At 46.9% G+C, this 24,572-nt stretch overlaps 1 protein-coding gene across 1 annotated transcript in view; it reads left to right on the top strand.

Annotated features, from left to right (window-relative positions):
- Nucleotides 1-24,572, top strand: part of PRDM16 (PR/SET domain 16) — a 312,729-nt gene that overhangs the window by 264,184 nt on the left and 23,973 nt on the right. Inside the window, exons 5-10 of the mRNA XM_066564049.1 lie at nucleotides 978-1,080; nucleotides 7,131-7,329; nucleotides 12,953-13,100; nucleotides 14,186-14,339; nucleotides 18,053-19,454; nucleotides 22,985-23,069. Of these exons, the coding sequence (XP_066420146.1) occupies nucleotides 978-1,080; nucleotides 7,131-7,329; nucleotides 12,953-13,100; nucleotides 14,186-14,339; nucleotides 18,053-19,454; nucleotides 22,985-23,069 (2,091 nt within the window). The remainder of the gene's footprint in view (nucleotides 1-977; nucleotides 1,081-7,130; nucleotides 7,330-12,952; nucleotides 13,101-14,185; nucleotides 14,340-18,052; nucleotides 19,455-22,984; nucleotides 23,070-24,572) is intronic.

The following is a 24,572-nucleotide window of genomic DNA, read 5'->3' as shown; positions in this document are numbered from 1 at the left end:
GTTTTATTTTATTTTAATTTATTTATTTTACTTTTTAAAATTTTATTTTATTTTATTATTTTATTTATTTATTTTACTTTTATTTTATTTTTTTCTTTATTTTATTTTATTTTAATTTTTTTCTCTTAGCTTGGCCCATCCCAACTCCTGTTTTTCCAAGTCAGTCCTGAGCTCACTCCTAGGCTGCCTTCTGGGGTTTTTTCAGGCACTTTTCCCCTTGAGTTCACTGTGGTTTGCTCCTGGGAAAAGGCTTTTTTGTGGAACAAGCAGGGGGGAGCAGTGAAGTGCAAGTGAAAAAGATAATGAGAAAAAGGAAAATTTTACCCAACTTTTTATTTTGCAGTGGAATCCCTCAAAATGAGCTCAGACTGTGGGCAAACTGCTCACCTGGAGTGGTTCATGTCTGTGTTTAGGGGTCAGGTCTAGGCTGGTTTATTTTATTTTATTTTATTTTATTTTATTTTATTTTATTTTATTTTATTTTATTTTATGTTATTTTATTTTAGCTCAGAATGTGGACAAACTGCTCACCTGGAGTGGTTAATATCTGTGCTTAGGGGTCAGGTCTAGGCTGTTGGGGAGAATAATCAACAAAATCATTCTGTGGAGATGTGATAATTCAGCTCTAACCATGAGGCCAATTCTGGCTCAGAGAGCAAAGCCTTAAACATGAAAATTCCATCAGTTTAACCTTCCCTTCACTGTGACAAACACACACAGGAGGACGGCAGAAAAAATTTGTTGTAATTTGAGAGATATTTTGTTCCCCAAAATATTTTTTTATTGTCCAAACCCTATGAAACTCTGACACCCAAAGAGTCAAATAAAGGCAGGAAAACGAGCTCTGAGCAGCAATTATCCCAAATCAAGGGAAAAATTACTATCCCCTATTAACGAAAGTAATTTGAATTATTGATTAAAACATAAGCCACAAACCTTTGCATACTTACCCTGTCTGTTGTGTTTGTGATCCCCAGGTCTATTATAAAGTTATTAAAGAGATTGAGCCGGGGGAAGAGCTCCTGGTGTGCCTGAAGGAAGGAGGTTATTCCCTGGGGAACATGGCACCCAGCATGGAAGGTAAGGCTCCCCGGGAGCTCCTGCTCCTCTCTGCACCCTCAGCCAGGCCAGGGCTGGGACAAAACCGGACAAAACCTCAGCCAGGACCTGCCCCTTCTGTCTCTGAATGGATTTTGTGCTCATCTTCACTCTTTTCCTGGTGAGAGAGGCTCAGTCCACAACACCGAGTTTTTATCAGCCTCATTTCCTTCTCCTTGTGGGTTTGGGTATGATCAGAGGTGCCTTTTCCATTTAGCAGCTTCATTTTCTTCTCTTTGTGGGTTTGAGTATGATCAGAGGAGCCTTTTCCATTTATCAGCCTCATTTCCCTCTCTTTGTGGGTTTGGGTACGATCAGAGGAGCCTTTTCCATCCCCAGGTGCTTTTGGGTATAATAAAAATGGCCAAACCATCCCAAGGATGGAAAACATCCCTCTTGGTGAGGGATTTCCATCCTTGGGAAAACATCTGTCTGCCCCTGAATGGATTTTGTGCTCATCTTCACTCTTTTCCTGGTGAAAGAGGCTCAGTCCACAACACTGAGTTTTCATCAGCCTCATTTCCTTCTCCTTGTGGGTTTGGGTACGATCAGAGGTGCCTTTTCCATTTATCAGCCTCATTTTCTTCTCTTTGTGGGTTTGGGTACGATCAGAGGAGCCTTTTCCATTTATCAGCTTCATTTCCCTCTCTTTGTGGGTTTGGGTATGATCAGAGGTGCCTTTTCCATTTATCAGCCTCATTTTCTTCTCTTTGTGGGTTTGGGTATGATCAGAGGAGCCTTTTCCATCCCCAGGTGCCTTGGGGTGTAATAAAAATGGCCAAACCATCCCAAGGATGGAACACATCCCTCTTGGTGAACATCAGCCTGCAGAGATTTGGGGAATCTGGAAAAGAGGGGTCCAGGCAGGGGGTGGAAGAGTGATCACTAAAATTATTATTGCTGGAATAAAGACACCTCATCTTTCTCTGCAGCAGCTGTGAGCAGGCAGCAGGACACACACATGGAGTGTTCTGGAAATCTAAGAGTGCTCCCAGCGCTGGTTTTCCTCTCTCAGGATGCTTTTTTCCACATTCATCCAGGATTCTGACACTGCAGATGCCGTGCAAGGAGGCGACCTCTGAGGAAAACTGGGAAGGATGTGCCCAGCATCATTAGTCCATGATTGATTTCTACAAATAATTTCTATGAACACTGGTAAATTCTCATTTACCAGGTGTTTTTAAACTAGTAGCTGGAAATAATGCTCTATAAAATTAATTTATGAAATTGGAGTTCTCTCAGTGCACCCCACAATCCTTTTTTTAATTTTTTTTACCTATACATAAGTATAATTTCTGATGCAAATTTGCAGTAAAATCCTGCACAATCAGTTTCCAATATTTCAGGAAAATGGGATAGTTTGAGGATTTGTGCTGCTGGAAGTTCATTTGCTGAAGGGCTGGGGGTGAAGTGTGATATTTGCTGCCTCACTCATATCCAGTTTGGAACTATTTTTTCACTGCTCACCCCCCCAAAAAAAAAAGTTAATAATTTTCTCAAGACTAACACACAGAGATGAATAATTTCTATAATTTCTGCACCTTTCTTTTTTTTTTTTTTTTTTTTTTTTTTTTTTTTTTTTGATGTCAAGGAGAAATCTGAATGAAAACTCACCGCTGTTCTGCATTTCAGTTTCTAGCAGGCTTTTATGTGAACAAGCAAAAAATGCTCCTTGTTTTCCATCTCTGTCATTATGGAACATTTATCTGGATCTTCCTGGTAACGGTGTCTAGTGCTTTTGCTGCATAATTGCTGTCAAATTATGCCAGGCCAACATTAAATATTTGACTCCTGAACACTTTTTACTTTCAGGAGGGCGATCTTCCTGCTGCCTCGCACCCCCAGCTCACTTTGGAATTAACAGGAGAGAAAATGCAAAATTGTTCCACACAAAGATAATTATCATAAAAATCTTTCCTCCCAACCCCAGCCAAACACAGCAGACCCCTTATCACTGCAGGAATTTTGAGTAGGGCACTTGAACTCCTTTGAGATTCGAGTCTGGTAGATTAGCATGTAGATGCCACATAATTGTGTTCCCCTTGGTTTCTCTGAAAGCTATTAGGCACTGATTTATTTTTCTGTTACATTCCTGCTTTGTCCTGAGTGTTACTGATGGAACTTCAGATAGGCACATACAACCACAGATTTGACAAACACGACACAGAGAACAGGCAGTAATTTCGGTTTGACTGGGGCTGCTCTTTTCTTTGCAGCCCCTTCTCCCTGTCACACAGTTCCCTTTGTGAAGGGCAGTATTTTTTGTAAAAAAAAAAAAGGGGGAAACTTTAATGAGAACGTGCTTTGAAGGGTGACCTTTTTATTTTTTGGTACTCTACAGGCAGGGAAAAAAAAGGAACAGTTGAACGAACCTGGAGCCTACAAAGTGGGTGTGAGATACAGACACAGAATCCCAGGTCTCAGCTCAGCCCTGAGCTGGTTTAGGTTTCAGTTTTGCAGGGCATGGTTGGGTCCTAAGCCAGGTTCAGGTCCTTCTCCTGCAGGGTGTTTGTTGAGGAGTCTGGTTTGGGGTTTGCTGGGAATGCCAGAGGAATGGGGGCTGGAGATGGAGCAGTTTTCATGGAATGATTTGGGCTGGAAGGGAGCTGAAGGATGATTTTATCCCAGCCCCTGCCATGGCAGGGACACCTCCCGCTGTCCCAGGCTGCTCCAGTCCCCTCCAGCCTGGCCCTGGGCACTGCCAGGGATCCAGGGGCAGCCACGGCTGCTCTCCCAGGGCCTCCTCACCCTCAGCTGCTCTCCCACCTGCTCTGGTTTTCCTCTCTTTACCCTGAGCATCAAAACAGGATTTACAACCAGTGGCAGCATGAAGAACGCGTGGCTACAAGGCTTTTAATCATATTTTTGTCTGCTCTCTAAGCCTCCTTTCAATGCAAGTTTTTTTTTTTCTAAACCCAGATACTCTGAAGCACAGGAACTGCTTTTCCTCTCCTCCATCTTTTTCCACCTGTGGAAAAGCTGCTGTGTGTGATGTTCTCTCATGGATTCTGTGTGATTTGGGTGAGATATGGCAAAGGACCAGGAGAATGAGAAGCTGAATTTCTTTTCTAAAATATTCTTGAGGCAATTAAGATATTTCACCTCTTTCCCTTCTCTGTAAGCTCACAGAAAGGACAAAAAATGTGTCATTGTCATTGGTAAGAGCAGGGAAGGGGAGGGAGTTATCCAGCTTCAGCCAGGTATGGAGGAAATTACCCTCCATGGCTGCTTTTCCAAACCCAGAGAGGATTTCTGCTTCCTACAGGAGAGTTTGGGTGAAATAACCTGCAATTAATCATGTAAATCTCAAACTGGAGCAGGGAGAATTCCACATGGATTTGTGGAAAGAATTTTGTTGCATTTTCTCTGAAGTCAAAAGAAAGGAAAAGGGGGAAAAAAAAAATCCTGTTTCCTCCATTCCAAGTGTTCTCAGGTCTGGGGATTTGCCAGGTGGAGCTTGAGGGACACTGGGAGTTTGGTAGGGCCTTGTTAAGAGGTGAAGGGACCTGGGGCTTCCCAGCCTGGAGGATTTCAGTCACTGCTCCAAAAATTCCTTCCTGGTGAAGCCACTGCTGCACTTACAAGAGAGCAAAGAGGGGAAATGTTGGCTCTGAGGTGGAGAAACACCTCACCAGAGAAGTTCCATGTCCCTGGAGTTTGACGCTACACTTTTTTCTTCTTTTCACTCATAAAAAGTAGTTTGGATTATTTTAATGGTAGTCTCTCCGCTCTGCTGTCATTGGTGTCCTGATTTCCAGGTTTCCCTCCCCAGGGACATGAAACACATGAGATACACGTTGGTTCCTGCTCTACAAAATGCAGGAAAGGGAGAATTTCTCTTAGGAGCAGAGCAGGGCCTGACCCACCCCATGGTGAGGCTGCTGCCAGCAACCTCAGAGCGTATAAACCCTCAAAATGAGCAAAACTGGGGATTTTCTTTCCTCAGGTCTTCTTTTTTAGTCAAAATCCCTTTGTTGACTGGCTGGACTTTATTTCTTTTTGCGCCTCTCTGTTGTGATCTCCTGCAGCCTTGTGGGATCATCCATGTGGGTATGGGTGGCTCTGGCAGCTCTGGGCAGGCTGCTGGGATGCTAAAACCTCTGCCAAACCCCCAAAATCAGAGCTCCTTAGTTCTGCAAGAGTAAAGTTTTGTGTCAAGTTCTATTATTCAGGAAAAAAATCAATCAGTACTGAGAGATGTTTCTCCACATCACCCTATGTACAAAACCCAATCTTTTTCGTGCAATGGCACTTCTGAAGTTCCACCTACATTTAATTCTGCTTCTCTCCAATTACCACAGGGGATATTTTTCATTTGCCAGTCATTCCATCAAATATTGAGGGTGGCTCAGCCCTCTGGCTCACACAGGCTGTGAGTTTTGGTGATACTTTCTTTTTCGGGGGGGTTTGAATTTCCCCGTGTCAGTATTTTCCGTGTAGGTGTGCAGAGGGTGCAGAGGAGGGTGCAGAGGGTTTCCTCTGCCCACATCACTGCTGCAGCAGCCTCTGGGACCTTGCCTTGCTCAGTTTTAAGCTCAGGTTTAAGCAGAGAAAAGGGAGATGGGAGGTGAGTACCCAGGTGGGAGCACGGAGGTCTCTGGGTGTGACACTGCCCGTGGTTCCACTCCTGTCACACTCACAGCAAAATTAACCCTGATTTATATAAAACACCATTCCAGGCCTTAAAGCTCAGCCTATTTGCTCAATTTTAAACTCAGGTTTTAGCAGAGAAAAGGGAGATGGGAGGTGAGTACCCAGGTAGGAGCACAGAGGTCTCTGGGTGTCACACTGCCCATGGTTCCACTCCTGTCACACTCATAGCAAAATTAACTCTGATTTATATAAAACACCATTCCAGGCCTTAAAGCTCAGCCTAAGTGCTTGCAGTTGTGCAAAATTTGGTGTAAGCAAGTGCAAGGGGGGACTTTGAAGCAAAGGGGTTGAAGATTTTACCCCAGGAACATGAGCATGGCCACATCCCACGCCAGCATCCCCTCTCTGGGATGGATCAGCTCCACCTCAGCATCACCTTTGGCTGCAGCTCTCAGAATATTCCCACTCCTCCCTCAGAGATAATGCATCACCACAGGCTGCTCCTTCTGGGAGTGCAGCTGTCAGAAAAAGAGAACCTCGGAGCCTGGAGGAAGAGGGTAGGGGAGGACAGGGAAACGTGGCTCCAGTGACTCACAGGGGGCTGGAAAGCTTCTGTTCTAGGGTGGAGAAACCCAGAGCTATCCCGACTCCCTCACAGAGCTTGTTCTCCTGGAAAATTTACAGCTCTGAGCTGATTGTTTGGCTTGGCACCATGGTCAGGATGCTGCCTTGTAAACTTAATAATAGCTGCCCTCTTTTTAATTTGTTTGACCTTGACTACAGTAATTTATTATGTGCATTAGTACTTTTATAAAAAAAAAATAAATAAAGGGGAAAAAAAAAAAAGCAAAGAGCACAGCAACAAAGCCTTTGGCTCCCTGCTCTTCCTTCCATGGTGCTCTGGGCCGGGACTCCTCGGGCTGATGGAGCCCTGAGCTCCTGCAGTGGAAAATTGAGAGGAGAACATTAGACAGGCAATTTCTTAGAAAGAAGCTTCTCCAGGTTTGTGCTGTGGCAGTTTGCTTTTCTCACTATCTGTGTTTATATGAGCCTGGCTTGTTCCTTTTTCCCTGGCAGCCCCTTCTGAGGAAAACTCGTCCATAATTTCAAACCCCGTCCTTGCAGACAAGCGCAGTGCCCCGGAACGAGCCCAGAATTTTGTGTGTCTCCCAATCCCTGCAGGTCTCTCCATCCCAGCAGAGGCCAAGACACAAAGAAAACAAGATCTCCTCTGGTTGTGTGATCTGATTTTTTTTTTTTTCCTTTCTCTTAATGCTTAAAGTGAAAGCAGCTGCTGGCACAGCCTCCCTTGGGTTCTCTCCCCTCTCACTTGCGAATTCTCTCTTTGTTTGTTTGTTTGCTGGACTGGGGGAGCTTGGCTGCTCTCTGGTTGTGTTTCCCAGGGCAGGGCTGACCATGGGCTGCTGTGTGTGTTGCAGAGGAGCCCTCGTTCCGCTGTGAGGACTGCGATGAGCTGTTCCAGTCCAAGCTGGACCTGCGGCGCCACAAGAAGTACGGCTGTGGGGCCGTGGGGGCCCTCTACGAGAGCCTCAGCGACGACATCAAGCAGGAGGGTCTTGGAGATGGACAGGTCTACGAGTGCAAGGACTGTGAGAGGATGTTCCCCAACAAATACAGGTACCCACTGACAGCCAGACCCTCCTCTGGCCTCCCCTCTCCGTCCTGGGCACAGCGGGGTGATGGGAGGTGGGGAGGATTGAAGGGATCAACCTTTCCTTCCTCCACAGAAACCTTTCCTTCCTCTGTAGAAACCTTTCCCTCCTCCATAGAAACCTCTCCTTGCTCCATAGAAACTTTTCCTTTCCCCATAGAAACCTTTCCTTTCCCCATAGAAACCTTTCCTTTCCCCATAGAAACCTTTTCTTTCTCCATAAAAACCTTTTCTTCCTCCATAGAAACCTTTCCTTCTTCCATAGATACCCTTCCCTCCTCCATAGAAACCTCTCTTTGCTCCATAGAAACCTTTCTTTTCCCCATAGGAACCTTTCCTCTTTCCGTAGGAACCTTTCCTCTTTCGATAGAAACCTTTCCTTTCCGCATAGAAACCTTTCCTTTCCCCATGGAAACCTTTCCTTTTCCCATGGAAACCTTTCCTTCCCCCATAAAAACCTTTCCTTCCTCCGTAGAAACCTTTCCTCTTTCCACAGAAACCTTCCCTTTCCCCATAGAAACCTTTCCTTTGTCAATAGGCTTTAGGAATGTTCCTTTTGGGATAAACCTTTCCTTCCTCCATAGAAACCTTTCCTTCCTCCATAGCATTTCAGAATCTTCTTTCTGGAATAAACCTTTCCTTTCTCCATAGAATTTTAGAATGTTCTTTTTGGGAGAAACCTTTTCTTTCCCCATAGACACCTTTTCTTTCTTCATAAGCTCTAGGAATGTTCCTTTTGGGATAAACCTGTCATTTCCCCACAGACACCTTTCCTTCCTCCATAGAGCTTCAGAATGGTCCTTTTGGGATCAAGTTTTCCTTCCTCCATAAGCTTTAGGAATGTTCTTTTTGGGATAAACCTTTCCTTCCTCCATAAGCTTTAGGAATGTTCTTTTCGGGGTAAACCTTTCCTTCCTCCATAGCATTTCAGAATGTTCCCTTAGGGATAAAACTTTCCTTTCTCCATAGGCTTTAGGAATGTTCTTTTGGGATCAACCTTTCCTTTCTCCCTAGTAACCTCCCCTTTCCCTACAAGTTTAGGAATGTTCACTTTGGGGCCTCTGTAGCTGTTGGACAGTGTTTTATTCCACCTCGGTTTCACACACCTGCGCTTTTCGTTGCCCCTTGGTAGAAGCACCCAAGGGTTGTTGGTGGGAAGTTTAAGGGGTTCTTTTCTGAGAGACCTGGGTAGGATCTTTCCACCATCTGTTCTCTTGTTCTGAAGGAAAAAAACCCCAATATTAGTTCATGTCAACATGTGCATGAATGTTAATTTGAATGTTAATTGAATTTAAATTCAATTCTTGGTCATTTGAGGTGAGTGGGTTCAAAGAGGTGTCAATGCCCTAAGAACTCCTAATATGGCCACAAGCTCCTATTTGATCTGGCAGGAACAATTGAAAAACTCTATCCCAATCAAAATTTTTACTTTCTTTGTGTCCACCAAATGTTCTTGTGACAGCAATGTGAAAAGGAAAAAGAAGAAGATTGGAAGCTGGATAACTCCAGCTCATTTTTTAATTTACAACAATTATTCAGTTATTATTATGATCATATGGTAACTGTAAATAAGAATTAAACTTTTCTTTAAAAGAGAAAGTATTTAAACTCAGGTTTTAACTTAAAATCTGTTGTTTTTTTTTTTTTTTAAGCAGAATGCTGTATTAAAGCTGCATTTCCTTACTACCACAATCTTGGAGCTCTCTAATTCATTGTCAAAGTGAGACTCAGATAGTTAAATATTAGGAGCCAGCTTTAAAAGTTGAGGGTTTTTTAAAATCAATTTAAGATTGTGTTTATTTGCATCCTAAGCCTTGGTAAAAGCCTTTATAAAATTCTATAAAAGCAGAGTCTTCTGTGTTTACCGGAGGCTGAAGTTCTCACATACTCATTTCTTTTGCCTTCTTGGGTGAACAAACCCCGTGCACCACAAAATTTCTTATAAAACTGTGAGAACTGGCAATCCCCTGTCAGGCTCTGCCTGAGCACAGCAAAAACCTCGAGGTTAAAGCCCCTGTTTCACTTCAGTTTAACATTTAAAAACCTGCATTTGTCACTTTGAACTTAATTACATTGATACTTTCAGCTCTTTGATCTGGGTGAGGAAGTGAGGGGGGGGGAAAAAAAATCTATTTTAAAAGATGCAGAGAAAGGTGAAGGCTGCAGAGCATTCCCTGTGTCTGCATGGAAAAGAGCTTGGGAGTTGTAGAATCTGGGATGGATCCTGGGATTCCTGTGTGGGATCCTCTTAGCCCAGTGTGGTATTTTTAATCCTCACCTCGTGGCTCTACGTTGGGTACTCTCATTAGAAATAAGAGGCTGCAATTTTCTTCATTTTTTTTTTGTAACTGACAAGACAAGGAGAACTTCCTTCAAGTGTTTTCAATATTATGGATTTTAGTAAAAATTCCAATTCTTTTATCTATCATTAGGAGCTCTCTCTTCTTTAGCTTCCAGCACTCTCTAATTTTTATGTTAACTAGGAAATAACTAATTTTGATGTTAACTAGGAAATAACCTTTTGAAATGTGTATGTTGTATCCTATATGTACCCTCTGTGTGTTCCTGACTCTTTAGGGGTCTGAGCTGGCACTGTGGCCTTGGGGTTTTTGCCTTTTAGACCCAATATTTTGGGATAAGTAACATAAAGATGATTTTTTTGTTTACAAGGGAAAAGAGAGCAGCATCCTCGTTCAGCCTTTGACATGCTGGTGGATTGGTGGGGTGGGGAGGAAATGTCCACATCAGCCTCTCCCCCATCAATCTGCCAAGTTTAAAGTCACTAAAACACAAAATAAACCTGCTCAGAGTGCCTGGATGGTCTTAGAATATTTCAAAGTTAATACAGATGAAATCAAGGATGCCACTGGGGACCTGAAATTGAGCATTTAGCAGCTGACTAAATAAATAAATGTTTTGCTAATCCCAGTAGGTACTTGCCTCTGAACAGCGTATTAGCTTGTCCATATTTGCTCAAAATAAACTCATAAATCACAGTTAACAGGAGCGTATTTTTGGATGTGCATATGAAAATTTTGTGTTACTTTGTGCGTGTTAAAAATCTCGTCATTTTAAGAGCAGCATTTCTTGAACAAAATGAATATTGCTGCTTTCAAACCAGTGGGTTGGCAGTTTATGAGGGGCATGCCCATTAATATGAATAATCTATCTGTGCTCCAAGGCAGGAGTTTTGGGTGTTGAGTGACCAAGGCTGACAAGATTCCTGGGATCCTGAACTTGCCAGAAATGCCCAGGGAGTATCTTCCCTGAGCACTGGCAGGATTTTCCAGTAGTGCTCAGCTTTAATGTTTCTGTAAAAATACAGCCATGCTTTAAAGTTCTGTAGGAATGGTTTAATATCCATCTGTAGGGGTGTCGGGCAGGAGCAGATTTCATGTAAGCTGTTGGGTTTTATTTAAGAAGTCACAGTAAGAGTAATGTTTGTAACTCCTGTTAACCTGCCCCAAAGGAAGGAAAGGATGCAGATTTCCTTCCCTTGTTTCTCAGGGCTGGCCTGAGATGTGCAGGATTTCTGGTCTGAGATGTGCAGGGTTTATGGCTGAGAGGTACAGGATTCCTAGCCTGAAATGTGCAGGATTTCTGGTCTGAGATGTGCAGAATTCCTGGTCTGAGATATGCAGAATTCCCAGACTGAGATGTGCAGAATTCCCAGATTGAGATGTGCAGAATTCCCAGACTGAGATGTGCAGGATTTCTGGCTGAGAGGTGCAGGATTTCCAGCCTGAGAGGATCAGAATTCCTGGCCTGGGATGTGCAGGATTTCTGGCCTCAGAGATACAAGATTTAAGGCCTAAGAGATGCAGGATTTAATGTCTGAGAGGTGCAGGGTTTAAGGCCTGAATTGTGCAGGATTTCTGGCTGAGATGTGCAGGATTCCCAACATGAGAGGTGCAAGATTCCTGGTCAGGGAGATGCCAGATTTAAGGTCTGAGAGGTGCAGGATTCCCAACATGAGAGGCGCAGGATTTAAAGTCTGAGAGGTGCAGGATTCCCAACATGATTCCTGGCCTGAGAGGTGCAGGATTTAAGGTCTGAGAGGTGCAGAATTCCTGGGCAGGGAGATGCAGGATTTAATGTCTGAGAGATGCAGGATTCCTGGGCAGGGAGATGCAGGATTTAATGTCTGAGAGATGCAGGATTCCTGGGCAGGGAGATGCAGGATTCCTGGCCTGAGAGGTGCAGGATTTAAGGTCTGAGATGTGCAGGATTCCCATCATGAAACATGCAGGATTCCTGGGCAGGGAGGTGCAGGATTTAATGTCTGAGAAGTGCAGGATTCCCAACACGAGAGGTGCAGGATTTAAGGTCTGAGATGTGCAGGATTCCCATCATGAAACATGCAGGATTCCTGGGCAGGGAGGTGCAGGATTTAATGTCTGAGAAGTGCAGGATTCCCAACACGAGAGGTGCAGGATTTAAGGTCTGAGAGGTGCAGGATTCCCATCATGAAAGGTGCAGAATTCCTGGGCAGGGAGGTGCAGGTTTCCCATGGCACAGGGAGGGCACTGGAGCACCAGGTGCCGCCCCTGCCGTGGCCCTGTGCCAGCAGCCACTCAGGATTGCCATCATCCCCCCGTTCTGGAGACGCTGCCAGTTGGCAGAAGGTGAAATTGCTGAGTGAAGTAATCAAAGATGTCTGACATTTAGAAGTGAAACGTGTTTGCACCTTATCATGTTTCCTCCCAACGGTGAGTCCCTGTGTTCTGGGAAGCCGTGGGCCTGCTGCCCATGAAAATGGACACATGAGAGGCCTAGCAGCAGCAAATCTTTTCTTTCTCCAGGAGGATGCCACAAAAAGTGTCCATTTTTCCCTTCAGGGATCTCTAGGGTCATGGCTGGGTTTACTTTCCTTTTCCCCTATGAGAATGGACTCAGGTCCATTTATAAGAAGTAGCATAAAGCACAGCATCATTTTGAGGCAGAACAGGGCATTTTCCACCAATGAAATAAATCTCAAAAACCTCAGATGGTGTTTGGGTGTCACTGCCCGTCTCACAGTCAAGGGGCTGGAAACACAAACCCTGTGAGGAACCACTGAGGGAGGTGGGGTGTTTGGCCTGGAGAAAAGGAGACTCAGAGGTGACCTCATCACTCTCTACAACTCCTGAGAAAGGTGCCTGTGCTCAGCTGGGGCTGGGCTCTTTCTCCAGGAACTGACAGAACCAGAGCACACAGCCTCGAGCTGCACTAAGGGAAATATAGGTTGGATATTAGGAAAATGTTTTTCACAGAAAGGGTGATAAAGTTCTGGAATGGCTGCCCAGGGAGGTGGTAGAGTCCCCATGCCTGGGTGTGTTTAACAAAGCCTGGATGTGGCACTGGGTGCCAGGGTTTAGTTGAGGTGTTGGGGCTGGGTTGGACTTGATGATCTTGAAGGTCTCTCCCAGTCTAGTAATTCTGTGAATTTTATGAGCTGCTCCCTTCCTGCTCTGAGGCATCCAGAAACTGGAAAACCCCCAGGCCCCACAGCTGGTTCTCTGTCACCATCTCTGTCACCTCTCTGGGTCTCAGACCTGCCTCAGTGCCTGCTCTGGGTGCTCTGAAGCTCAGCCTGTGTCTCTTTGCCAGCCTGGAGCAGCACATGGTGATCCACACCGAGGAGAGGGAGTACAAGTGTGACCAGTGCCCCAAGGCTTTCAACTGGAAATCCAACCTGATTCGTCACCAAATGTCTCACGACAGTGGGAAACGGTTTGAATGTGAAAACTGTGTTAAGGTACAGTGCGAATGTGGCCAGCCTGGGGGATGCACCTGGGGAGGGTGCTGGGATTTGGGGGTGCAGGACACAGTGTCCATGGGGGGATTCACCTGGGGCTGCAGGACACAGTGTCCATGGGGGGATTCACCTGGAGGAGGGTGCTGGGATATGGGGAAAAGGGCACAGCACACAGATTTCATTAGGGGATTCACCTGGGGGAGGGTGCTGGGATTTGGGGGTGCAGGACACAGTGTCCATTAGGGATTCACCTGGGGGAGGGCATTGGGATTTGGGGAAAAGGGTGCAGGACACAGTGTCCATGGGGGGATTCACCTGGGAATATGAGCACTCAAGGAGGTGCCACAGACCTGTCTAACCATGAGCACCCCACACTCAGGGAGGTGCCACAGACCCATCAAACCACGAGCACCACGCACTCAGGACTCAGGGAGATGCCACAGACCTGTCCAACCATGAGCACCACACACTTGAGGAGGTGCTACAGCCTTGCAAGGCACGAACACTCAAGGAGGTGTCACAGACCTGTCCAATCGTGAGCACCACACACTCAGGACTCAGGGAAGTGCCACAGACATTTCCAACCATGAACACTCAAAGAGGTGCCACAGACTTGTCCAACCATGAGCACCACACACTTGGGGAGATGCCACAGACCTGTCCAACCATGAGCACCACACACTTGGGGAGATGCCACAGACCTGTCCAACCATGAGCACCACACACCCGAGGAGGTGCCACAGACCTGTCCAACCATGAACACTTGAAGAGGTGCCACAGACTTGTCCAACCATGACACCACACACTCAGGGAGATGCCACAGACCTGTCCAACCATGAGCACCACACACTCAGGGAGATGCCACAGACCTGTCCAACCATGAGCACCACACACTCAGGGAGGTACCACAGCCTGGCAGGGCATGAACACAGTTCTTTCATAACCTGTTCTCCCCTATCCACCCCGCGCTCGTCAACCCACGGGCAGCACCGCAAAAAACCCCTAACAAAACCAGTTTTCCTCACGCAGGCTCTTCCTTCTCCTGGCGCTTTTCCCCCCCTCCTGAAGGCGTCTTTCCCCCGCAGGTGTTTACGGACCCCAGCAACCTCCAGCGGCACATCCGCTCGCAGCACGTGGGCGCGCGGGCCCACGCCTGCCCCGACTGCGGCAAGACCTTCGCCACCTCCTCGGGCCTCAAGCAGCACAAGCACATCCACAGCACTGTCAAACCTTTCATATGTAAGTTGTCACGGCCATCACCAGCCTGTAATTGCAGGGATCCTGCAGGGGCCCCCCAGCCCTCCCATCCCCGGCCGCTGTAATTTTATAGCTCAGAGCACAAGATGAATTTTTTTTTTTTTTTTTTTTTTTTTTTGCATGCTCCCCTGTTTTTTCAGTAAACATTCGTGGCAGTTTTTGACTTTCTTGACAAGTTAAAAGCTGAGTCTCTCAGCGGTCACAGCGATGCCATTTTCTCATATCTTTTCTTTCTCTCGTCTTTTTTTTTTTTTTTTTTTTTGCCTTAATCGCTTTCGAATGTTCCTGTTGGTGACATAAATAAATAGCTGGCACAGCCTGATCGAAATGTTTTACAGGGGTGCCTCAAATCCTGGAGCCGTTGTAAAGAGCTTGGAATAATCACAGAGATGAGAAGGTGTTTTTTTTCCAAAAAGAAAGTTTTTTCTTCTTTATTTACTGCATGTTTCATCTAGATAATGCTGGGAGCCAAATAAACAGCAGATGAACTGTGTCCTCAGCGCTCTCTTTGGTGGGATATTTCCAGAAGGGCATTTCCCCTGGAGAGCCACCCATCTCAGTCCTTGTCATTCCCAGGGCTGTATATTTTTTTAATTGACACAGCACCCACTGGGTCTGGATAACTGTGCAGGGAGGTGGATGGTGTCACAACAAAGCTCCAGGAACTTTAGGGATCACTTCCTGACACTTCAGAACATGTTGCTCAGGCACGGGCCGGGATCTGGGTTTGATTCCAGGCTTTGATGTTATGGTAGGGAAGCCACTGAACCCACTCCTGCCTTTTTTCCCCCTGTTGGAATAATGGGAACAGCATGGAGAAATATCCTGGGAGACTCATTTCATTAATGTCCCGAGGTAATCAGTGTCCTGAGATAATCAGCTGGGTGTCAGCAGAGGAAGAAGAAACGCTCCTCTCGCTTGTTTTGCTGCAATCTTTCACTGGGCACATGAAAGGGATAATTTGACTCCCAGGATTGCTGCAGGGAGATGAGGGATTTTTCCTCATAATCTCCTCACTCTCACCTCATCAGAATTAGGGAGTTGTCAGAGCAAATCAGAGCGTGGAGCAACTGCAGAGGGATCCTGCCTGGACAGATGTTGTCAGGTTGTTTTGTCCATCAATGTGGAATCCATTAACAGCTTCAAATCCACAGGCAGGATTCACCAGGAAGTTGGTTCTTGGTTTTTTCCCAGTTCAGTGGAAGAAAAGGGGTCTATGTGTGTTTGTGTTTAATTTTTTTACAAAATTTGGCTTTCAAAAGACCCCAAACCTGTAACTTTCTAACTGCAGAAATCAGGAGGGCAAGAGAGGCCATTCCACATGGAGTTACTAAATCATCAGATAACTGGAGATTTAACAGAAATTTTCCAGTTTTCCTTATTTTGGAAGGCTGATGTGAGCTCTCAGGGCTCTAGCACATCTCTTTAGGGAATTTTGTGCAGTATTTATATATCTAGCAAAAACTCCTGGGGTGAAAAATGGAAGAATTCTGGAATCATAGGATGGTTACAGTTGGAAAAGCCCTCTGAGATCATCAAGTCCAACCCTTAACCCAGCACTGCTGTGTTCATCACCAAACCACATTCCTAAGAGCCACATCCACAGGTTTTTTGAGCAATTCCAGGGATGGTGATTACTGATTCCCTTGGGGAAAAAAAAAAAAAAAAAACAACAGAGATTGTTGTATTTAAGAGACAATCATGGAAATAAAATTCAGTAGTGCTGAATTTTCATGGAAAATAAATTCAGTAGTGCTTCTTTTAAGAGCTCTGTTGGGAAATTTTTTAAGAAAACCTTTTAAAATGGAGTAAAAAAGCCAAATAAACCTTTTCTTTGCAAGTCTAAGGTAGCTGAAATAATACAAAAGCCATAAAACTCTGTGTATGCACTAAGAGCAATTCAGGAGACCTGATCCAAGATCTTAAAGTTATTAGGATTGGCTCAATAATAATCCAAATAATCCAAAAATTAGGATTGGCTCAAACATCCAAACCCTTGTGATGACTTTCTTGTCCTGTTTGTGTTTCCCTGCAGCTCTGGGCTGTGTCAGGGCCAAACAATTAAATACTCTGGGGACAAGACAGCCTGAATTTACAGTGCAGTCAGAAAGCAGAGCCTTCAGCGACACTCCTTTGGATTTTGGGGTGCTCATCTGAACTGAAACGTCAAATTCATTGAATTTTATCCACCTCTGCTTTGAATTTCAATTGGAATTTATTATATTATTGTATTTTCAGAGCTGCTAGTGAAATACTCTCCCACCAGTCATTCGATATTTGAGCACTGAAGTAAATCCTAAAGATTTAGGAAACGTTTAGGAGAAAATACAGGGGACAATCATGCTCACATGCACCTACCAGTAAAGCTGGGAGGAAGGAAGGAGCACTGAGCAGTCCCTGAGCTGGAGTGTCAGAGCTTGTATTCATGTCCTTGCCTGTCCAAGCCCAAACAATGTCCTTCCCCTGCTTTGTCTCAGTTTCCCTGCTCACAAAAGGGTGATAACAGCAGCTCCCCGGGGGAAGGAGTGTGCTAACTCACCACCACATTTATTCCCATGTTGAAAGAGGCACCAGATAATAAAAAGTCGCCATGTTTTGATGTGTATAGAAAAGTTTGGGGTGGGATTTCTGTCTCGCTTTGCCCTGTTTCTTCCGCAGCAGCAAGTCTGGAGGTGAAAAGGGTTCATAAAAATCCATGTTTTGAAAGCTTGGTATTTACAGGTTGTTAGGGAAAACGCTGATGTGGCTTCAGTTAGTGGGGCAGAGGTGTTGGGCTGATTTAAAGGATTAAAAAGAGAGATCCCATTCCTGGCAGAAGCCAGGCCTGGCTGGCAGGGGATTTATAGAGCATCCCCCTGCAGGGTTATGTACCACTGAGGGCATTAAGGAAGGGCAGGTTTGATTAAATGAGGCAAAGTTCTTCTCCCTCCAGCCCTCAGTGCTTCCTGCCATGCTAGGACTAATGGGAAGCAGATGAGCTGGGATAAATAGATGTTGTCATTAAAAATGTATGATTAGGGCAAAGATGTTCTGAGGGGACTGGAGCATCTTCCCTCTGGATCTGGGCTGGGAGGTTTCTTCAGCCTGGAGAAGGTTGTGTGGAGGTCTCACAGCACCTTCCAGGGACAGCAGGGGAGACAGGGAAGATGGAGAGGGACTTTAGTGTGACAGGACAAGGGGGAATGCATCCAAACTGAAATTTGAATTTAAGTTGGATATACAGAAGAATTCTTCCCTATGAGGGTGGCAAGGCCCTGGCACAGGCTGTCCAGAGAAGCTGTGGCTGCTCCTGGATCCCTGGAAATGTCCAAGACCAGGCTGGACAGGGCTTGGAGCAACCTGGGAGAGCGGAAGGTGTCCCTGCCCATGGCAGGGGATGGGATGAGATGGGCTTTATGCCCCTCCCAACCAAACCATTCTGTGATTCCATTATAATCTTCCCTGAAAATTCCCCCAAACTTGCAGCAGAGCTAGCACATCTCCTCAGATTTCTGTGGATTGAGAGATTCTCCAGGATGGGCTTCATCCAAAGGGAGAGGTGGTGATGTTCCACTGCTCTTTGGGGTGGGGAGATCCCAGGGATGGAGCAGATGGGGCGGTGTGGGGGCGGGCTGGTGAATCCCACGGCGAATCCCTGATGTATTTTCCTGTTAATTTCATATGGCTTTTGTTGTTGGTTCCTGTTGACGCTTTAGGTGAGGTCTGTCACAAATCCTACACGCAGTTCTCCAACCTGTGCCGCCACAAGCGGATGCACGCGGACTGCCGCACCCAGATCAAGTGCAAGGACTGCGGGCAGATGTTCAGCACTACCTCCTCCCTCAACAAGCACCGGCGCTTCTGCGAGGGCAAGAACCATTACAGCCCCGCCGGCATCTTCGCCCCCGGCCTCCCCCTCACGCCCACCTCCATCATGGACAAATCCAAGCCCTCTCCCAACCTCAACCACGCCAGCCTGGGCTTTAATGAGTATTTCCCGTCCCGCCCGCACCCCGGCGGGCTCCCGTTCTCGCCAGCACCTCCAGCATTCCCTGCCCTCACCCCGGGATTCCCGGGGATTTTTCCACCTTCTCTGTACCCCAGGCCCCCCTTGTTACCGCCCACGCAGCTGCTCAAAAGTCCCCTCAACCACACTCCGGACGCGAAGCTCCCCAGCCCCCTCGGGAACCCGGCGTTGCCCCTGATCTCTGCAGTGAGCAACAGCAACCAGGCTCCTTCAGGGGAGGAGAAATGTGAAAGCAGCCTGGAAAACTCCTACCTGGAGAAGCTAAAAGCCAGGAACAGTGACATGTCCGATGGCAGTGACTTTGAGGATGTCAATACGACCACGGGCACGGATCTGGACACCACGACCGGCACTGGCTCTGACCTGGACAGTGACGCAGAGAGTGACAGGGACAAAACGAAAGACAAGAGCAAACAAATGGAGACCAAGCCAGATTTTGTCAGCAGCTCGGTGTCTGCCAGCTCCACCAACACCACGAGCGAGATCCCTCTCTTCTATTCTCAGCATTCCTTCTTTCCTCCCCCCGAGGAGCACCTGCTGCCCACCACGGGCGCTGCCAATGACTCCATTAAAGCTATCGCCTCCATCGCAGAGAAGTATTTTGGGCCTGGCTTTATGGGCATGCAGGAGAAAAAGATGGGTTCGCTCCCGTATCATTCCATGTTCCCCTTCCAGTTCCTCCCCAATTTCCCCCACTCCCTCTACCCTTTCACGGAGCGGACCCTCAATCACAACTTGCTGGTCAAGGCAGAACCAAAGTCACCCAGGGACCTCCACAAAGTCGGTGGCACCAGCTCGGAGTCCCCCTTCGATCTCACCACGAAGCCAAAAGAGATTAAGCCAATCCTGCCGCCCCCCAAGGTCCTCCCAGCCCCGTCCTCAGGGGAGGAGCAGCCACTGGACCTGAGCATTGGCAACCGCATCCGAGCCAGCCAGAACGGAGGGAGAGAGCCACGGAAAAACCACATTTATGGGGAGAGGAAGCTGATGGCAAGTGAGGTCTTACCTAAGATTTCCCAGTCCCAGCTGCCTCAGCAGCCTTCCCTGCACTACGCTAAGCCATCGCCCTTTTTCATGGACCCCATCTACAGGTATTAACATACCCTGCCTTAAGCCCTTCCCTAACCAGCTCCTTTTCCAGCTGACACCACACCCCGAGGCAGGGGAGGATGCAGGTTGGTTGGGAAGAACAGTTGAGCATCTCCTGTTGTTGTTTGTACTTCTGGACACTTTGAATTTCCTGAATGGAAAGGCCTGAGTAATTGCAAGGAGCCCTCATAATCAGTGTGTAAAGAACACATCCTTATTTTGATAAAGAAGAAACTTGACCTATTTAAGGACTCTCCCACGAGCCATCACTAAGATGGCACTTCTGCTGGAGAAATTCCAGAGGTTTGATTTGATAAGAATGCAGAGTTCAGATTGCCTTGGAGCCCTGGGCTCTCATGGCTTGGGAATGAGTCAGGAGCCCTGGGAGCCTGGAAATGCAGCTCTCCCACTGACTGTCTCGAGGGCCTTTTGTGAGCCAGTTCACCTTTCTTTCTCCCTCCCTCCCTTTTCCTTTCTAATGCCTTTTCTTCGGTTTTTTTCCCGTTCAGAGGAGCTGCTGGTGCAGACCCAACCTGCCGAAACATGTTACTCTTGGAGTAACAAGTACTGTGTAAACACATGGTAGCGTGTTACTACCCAGATCTCTCCCAGATAGATTTCTCACAGATTTATCTTTCTTGGGAGATAACAAGGCCTTTCTGGTGTCACTTGAACAGATGGTTCTGAGGAGGGCCTGATGTGTTACGTCAGAATGAGCTGAACATGGAAGGCGTGTGTAGAGCAGGCAGGGTGAAGTTATCCAAATGTCAGCTCAACTTCCAGAAGGAATCAGTTCAGGAGGAAGCAAAAAGGGAAGACTTTGGCCTCTTGTTGCTTGAGAGCTTTTTATAAAACCTGTTCCCAAAGGAAAACTATTATAACTTTGTGGTGAGGGTAACAGTAAATTTGTGTGTTACCCATCCTGGCATTGCCTTTGGATAAGGTGGACATGGCATGTTTAATTTTAGCAAAGCCCAGTGAAAAGGCATGTCCTGAACTAGTTTGATTTAGACATTAACGCATCTAAATTAGCCATTACCATGTCTAAATGCTTCACAGCATCCATCTGGATACGTGTGCTTGTCCTGGAGCACTCCTGGATTCCGTTTGTGGAGGTGAATGCTTTGTCCTTGCATTCCTTGTGCTGAATGCCTGGTGGTCCTTGCTGTGCCCAGCCTGCTGGAAGGTTACTGGCTGTTCCCCTGCAGGATCTGCCTTGTCCCTGGCGCTGGAAAACCTCAGAGCCACCGTGGTGTGAGGGTGGGATGGGCACTCAGAGGGCTGCGAGCACCACGACAGCCCAGATGTCACCACCGGCCGCTGCCGCAGGGCTGATAACGGTGGGAAAAAGTGATGTCAGTGTCTGGCCAGGCCAAGGAGCTGTCGGCTGGGATGAGGATTAGTGAGCCCTCGCTGCTGGCTAAATGAGTGTCTCTGGCTCTGCCAGCTCACGGGGGTGACGTGCCCACACCGTGCCATCTGGGATGGGGACACCTCCCAGCTCTGGAGGTGCCGTGTCCTGCCTGGCACCCACCGTGGCCATCTCCTCCTGGAGAGATCAGGCATGGTGTGAACAGTGTTCGTAAAAAGTACTCCTGGGGAGGGGGGGAAAAAAAAATATCAATAAATGGGATAGAAAGGCAAAAGAATCCTTGTAGGGTCCTGCCACCTCTGGGCATTCTCAGCAGGAATGCTGAAATAACACAGCTTGGAAAAGCCGCTGCCAATTAAAACAGCAGCCTCGGGAAAACCGTAAAGGCCCAGAAGACAGATGGAAGTGAAGGATGGGGGCATCGTTTGTTGCATTCCATGGGATGCACATAGTTTTAGTCATGTGTTAAAATAGAAAGTCAGCGGTGGCGTTGCTTGCGAATCAGACTTCTGATGTAATGAGCGAAACAGCCCAGCTTCCAAGTCCCAGCTTGAAAAATATGGAAATATTTTGTTTCTAAACTTCCCTTTATCAGACTCTCTCACATCATTTGGCTCCTTCGTTTTTTTCCTCCCAAAGGCCACTTAAATCCTTGACATTTTCTCCTGGTGATATAATTTAATGCGGCCAGACAGTCTGAAATGGGGGCAGTTTTTAGCTCAGCCCGTGGGGGTGACGTTCTCAGGCACTGGGCTGAAACCTTCGGCTTAATCCTCCAGGCGCTGCGGAATTCGGCTCTAACGGGGCCGTTTGGACCTTGTGTTTCCATTCCTGATGCTGGGAGATGGCAGAGCTGGGGAAATGCTGTCAATTCCCTGGGTTTTACGCACACGGAGCAGGCAGGGCTCTCCCCAGATGGCTCTGCTGGGATCAGGGATGTTCCTTTGTGGAGAGCAAAGCTGGGCTGGTTAGAGGGGCTCAGGGAGTAACTTTTTACTTATTCTTTGGTTTTTCTGGCAACTCAGACCCATAAAAGCACGTACCTTCCAAAGCCCCCTAATTCTGGCTGTGTTTCCAATCCAGCTCTTCTCTTTTCCCTCTACCCAAGAAGAATTAAATGCAGATTAAGCACAGTTCGCTGACTGCACTCGGCAGGGCTCTTCTTTAAACTCTTTGGTAATTTGATCCACACACCAATCAGCTGAAATGCAGCAAAAATAATTTGCTCTCAATTTATGCTAGACTAATGTAGTTAAAATCACTCTTACTCTTGGATTTTTGCTGGTTTAGCTGGATGGACTCAATTCCAACCGTTTAAAGATGCAGCTGTGTTTGTTGGAGTTACTTCCTCAACACTTTTTTTTTTTCCTTAGAGAACATCTCTGTTTGTCTTTTTTGTGATTCCACACCTCCATTTCCCTGCAAGTAGAATATTTTGTGGAAGCAAAGCCAATATTTTCAAAAATAGGAGCCTCGCTTTAGGGTCATTTCTGCATCTCAGATGCTTAAACATGAAATATTTGAGTGGGCCAAGGTGATATCAGAAGAACTCAGGTTTCTGAGCCACTTCAGAATTCTCCCACCAGTCCCTCACTTTTTAAATCGTTGTTCACATGGGCTTGCCAAAGAAACTCAATGCAAATTATGTCTCAGCTGTGAGGGAGGAAACAAATATGAAACACCTAATGATTTCAGCACGCTTGGGGCTGCAGAGTCTGGCCCAGTGTTAACTCTTCAGATAAATGCAAACTCTCAAAGACTTTTTTTTTTCCATGCGGGGGCTGCCTGCTGTGGACCCTAGAGCTTCTCCTGCTCAGACAGTTTTGCTCTAAATGCAAGGTTTTCCATGACCTTTCACAACAGCAGAGGTTTACAAACCACTGCAGCAGAGCAGGAGCAAAATTTTTTCTTAGTCATCAGCCTGAAGGCTAAAAAAATTACTGCCCAAAGGAGGGGATTGGTGTTCATGTTATTTCCAGCGCTTTCTGCCCTCTGCACACAATTGCGGGGCAATTGTGCATCAGAATCTGTAGTGTCCAGGAGAAGGGGGTGTAAGACATTTGTGTGAGTCAGAGAATAACCCTGTGTGCAATTTCAGCCCAGCGTGGCTGCGTGGGGCTGCCTGTGGGGTATGTAACCCTCTGTGTTGTTGTCCAGCAGGGTGGAGAAGCGGAAGGTGACAGACCCCGTGGGTGCCCTCAAGGAGAAGTACCTGCGACCCTCCCCGCTGCTTTTTCACCCCCAGGTAAAAGCAGCGATGCTGTTGATGGAATGCTGGGGTGGAGCTGCTACACACTGGGATCACTGGGATCACTGGGAGCACTGGGAGCACTGGGAGCACTGGGATCAGGCTCCTCCTCACCCTAGGGCCTGACTGGAAACTCCACTGTTCTCCACTAGTTCTTTCCAGATACATTTAATTCCCAGTTTGAGGATGATGGCAGCTGTGCCTTGCTGCTTCCTTTGCATTACCAGAAACCCAGGGATGAGGTCTGGGCAGCTCGTAGGCTCTGCCAAACTCCACAGCCCACGATGCCTGTGTGTTTTTACCTTTGGGAACGCCTGGGGATGTCATTTGCAGTGGTAGAAGGTGGAGAAGGACTGCCCAGCCCCAAGGCAGCGGCATTTTTCACCTTCCTGAATTTCCCACACCATGAGGAGAGTGTGGCAGTGCCGGGCAGTGGGTTCAGCTCTCCCCATCCCTCCTGCTGTGCCCAGGCTGGGATCCCAGCTCCCTGCTCCTCATTGTGCTCTCCTTTATGTTCACAAGCATTGTTCTCCCCTGATAATGTTTCCCACCTTAGATAAATAACCTGCAGGTTTGTGAAATCTGGGTCCTGGTTGCTTTCACAGCTAAACTTAGTTCCCGCATTGTTTCGCACCAGCCTCAGAGTTTGGTTAATAACTTCCCCCGATTTTTCCTTCATCCAGCCTGGATAATGGTGACAGGCTGGCCAGGAACATCCTGTGTTTGTGTGGCTTAGAATAGTGGGGATATCTGCCTGTAAAGAATCTGATAGCAGGGAGGAGCCAGCGTGGCAAAGCAACCCAAGGAGACGATGAGAAACATTCAGACCCCAAGCAGGAGCAAGCTCTGGGTGGAAGGTTGTTAACATTGTTCCTGAAACCCTGACCACGTCCTCTTCCCATGGCAGTGAAAAGATCTGCAAGGTCTGGTTATCTCTAACTGCTTATCACACAGAATAGCCTCAAATTCACAATCACTCCAGCCCAAAGCTTCCTGATAACTGATTTTTAATAATGATTTTTAATAAGGCGGGCGCTGTGTTTCGATCACTCGATCTGGAGAGGCGCCGTTCCCATGCTGCAGTCAATCAGGTATTTCAGACACAGCAAAGGAACATGAGGCATTTGTTCCAGAATATGGGAGATTTTTACCACCAGATCCCCTTCCAGTATTATCACAGAATCCCCAGTATTAATATCCTGAGCTGGAAGGATCATCCAGTCCAACCTGTGCCCTGCACAGGACACCCCAACAATCCCACCCTGTGTCTGAGAGCTCTGGCAGCCTTGAGGCCACGACCATTCCCTGGATCCAGCATTGCTAAGAATTCTGGATCCTGGATCTTTTCCTAAGAAATCACATTTTCAGGGTTCCTGCTTCTGCTTTCTTCATTAGGACCAATGTTTCTGTGCCTGGTCAGTCACAGTCACGTTCTACCCAGGCTTTTCTCACTCCAAACATGAGTCTGGTCTCAGCCTTTTTCCTCTGTGACTAATCCCC

The sequence above is a fragment of the Molothrus aeneus genome, chromosome 21 (genome assembly GCF_037042795.1).
Source record: "Molothrus aeneus isolate 106 chromosome 21, BPBGC_Maene_1.0, whole genome shotgun sequence".
Lineage (NCBI taxonomy): Eukaryota > Metazoa > Chordata > Aves > Passeriformes > Icteridae > Molothrus > Molothrus aeneus.
This window is presented reverse-complemented; position numbering and strand designations above follow the sequence as displayed.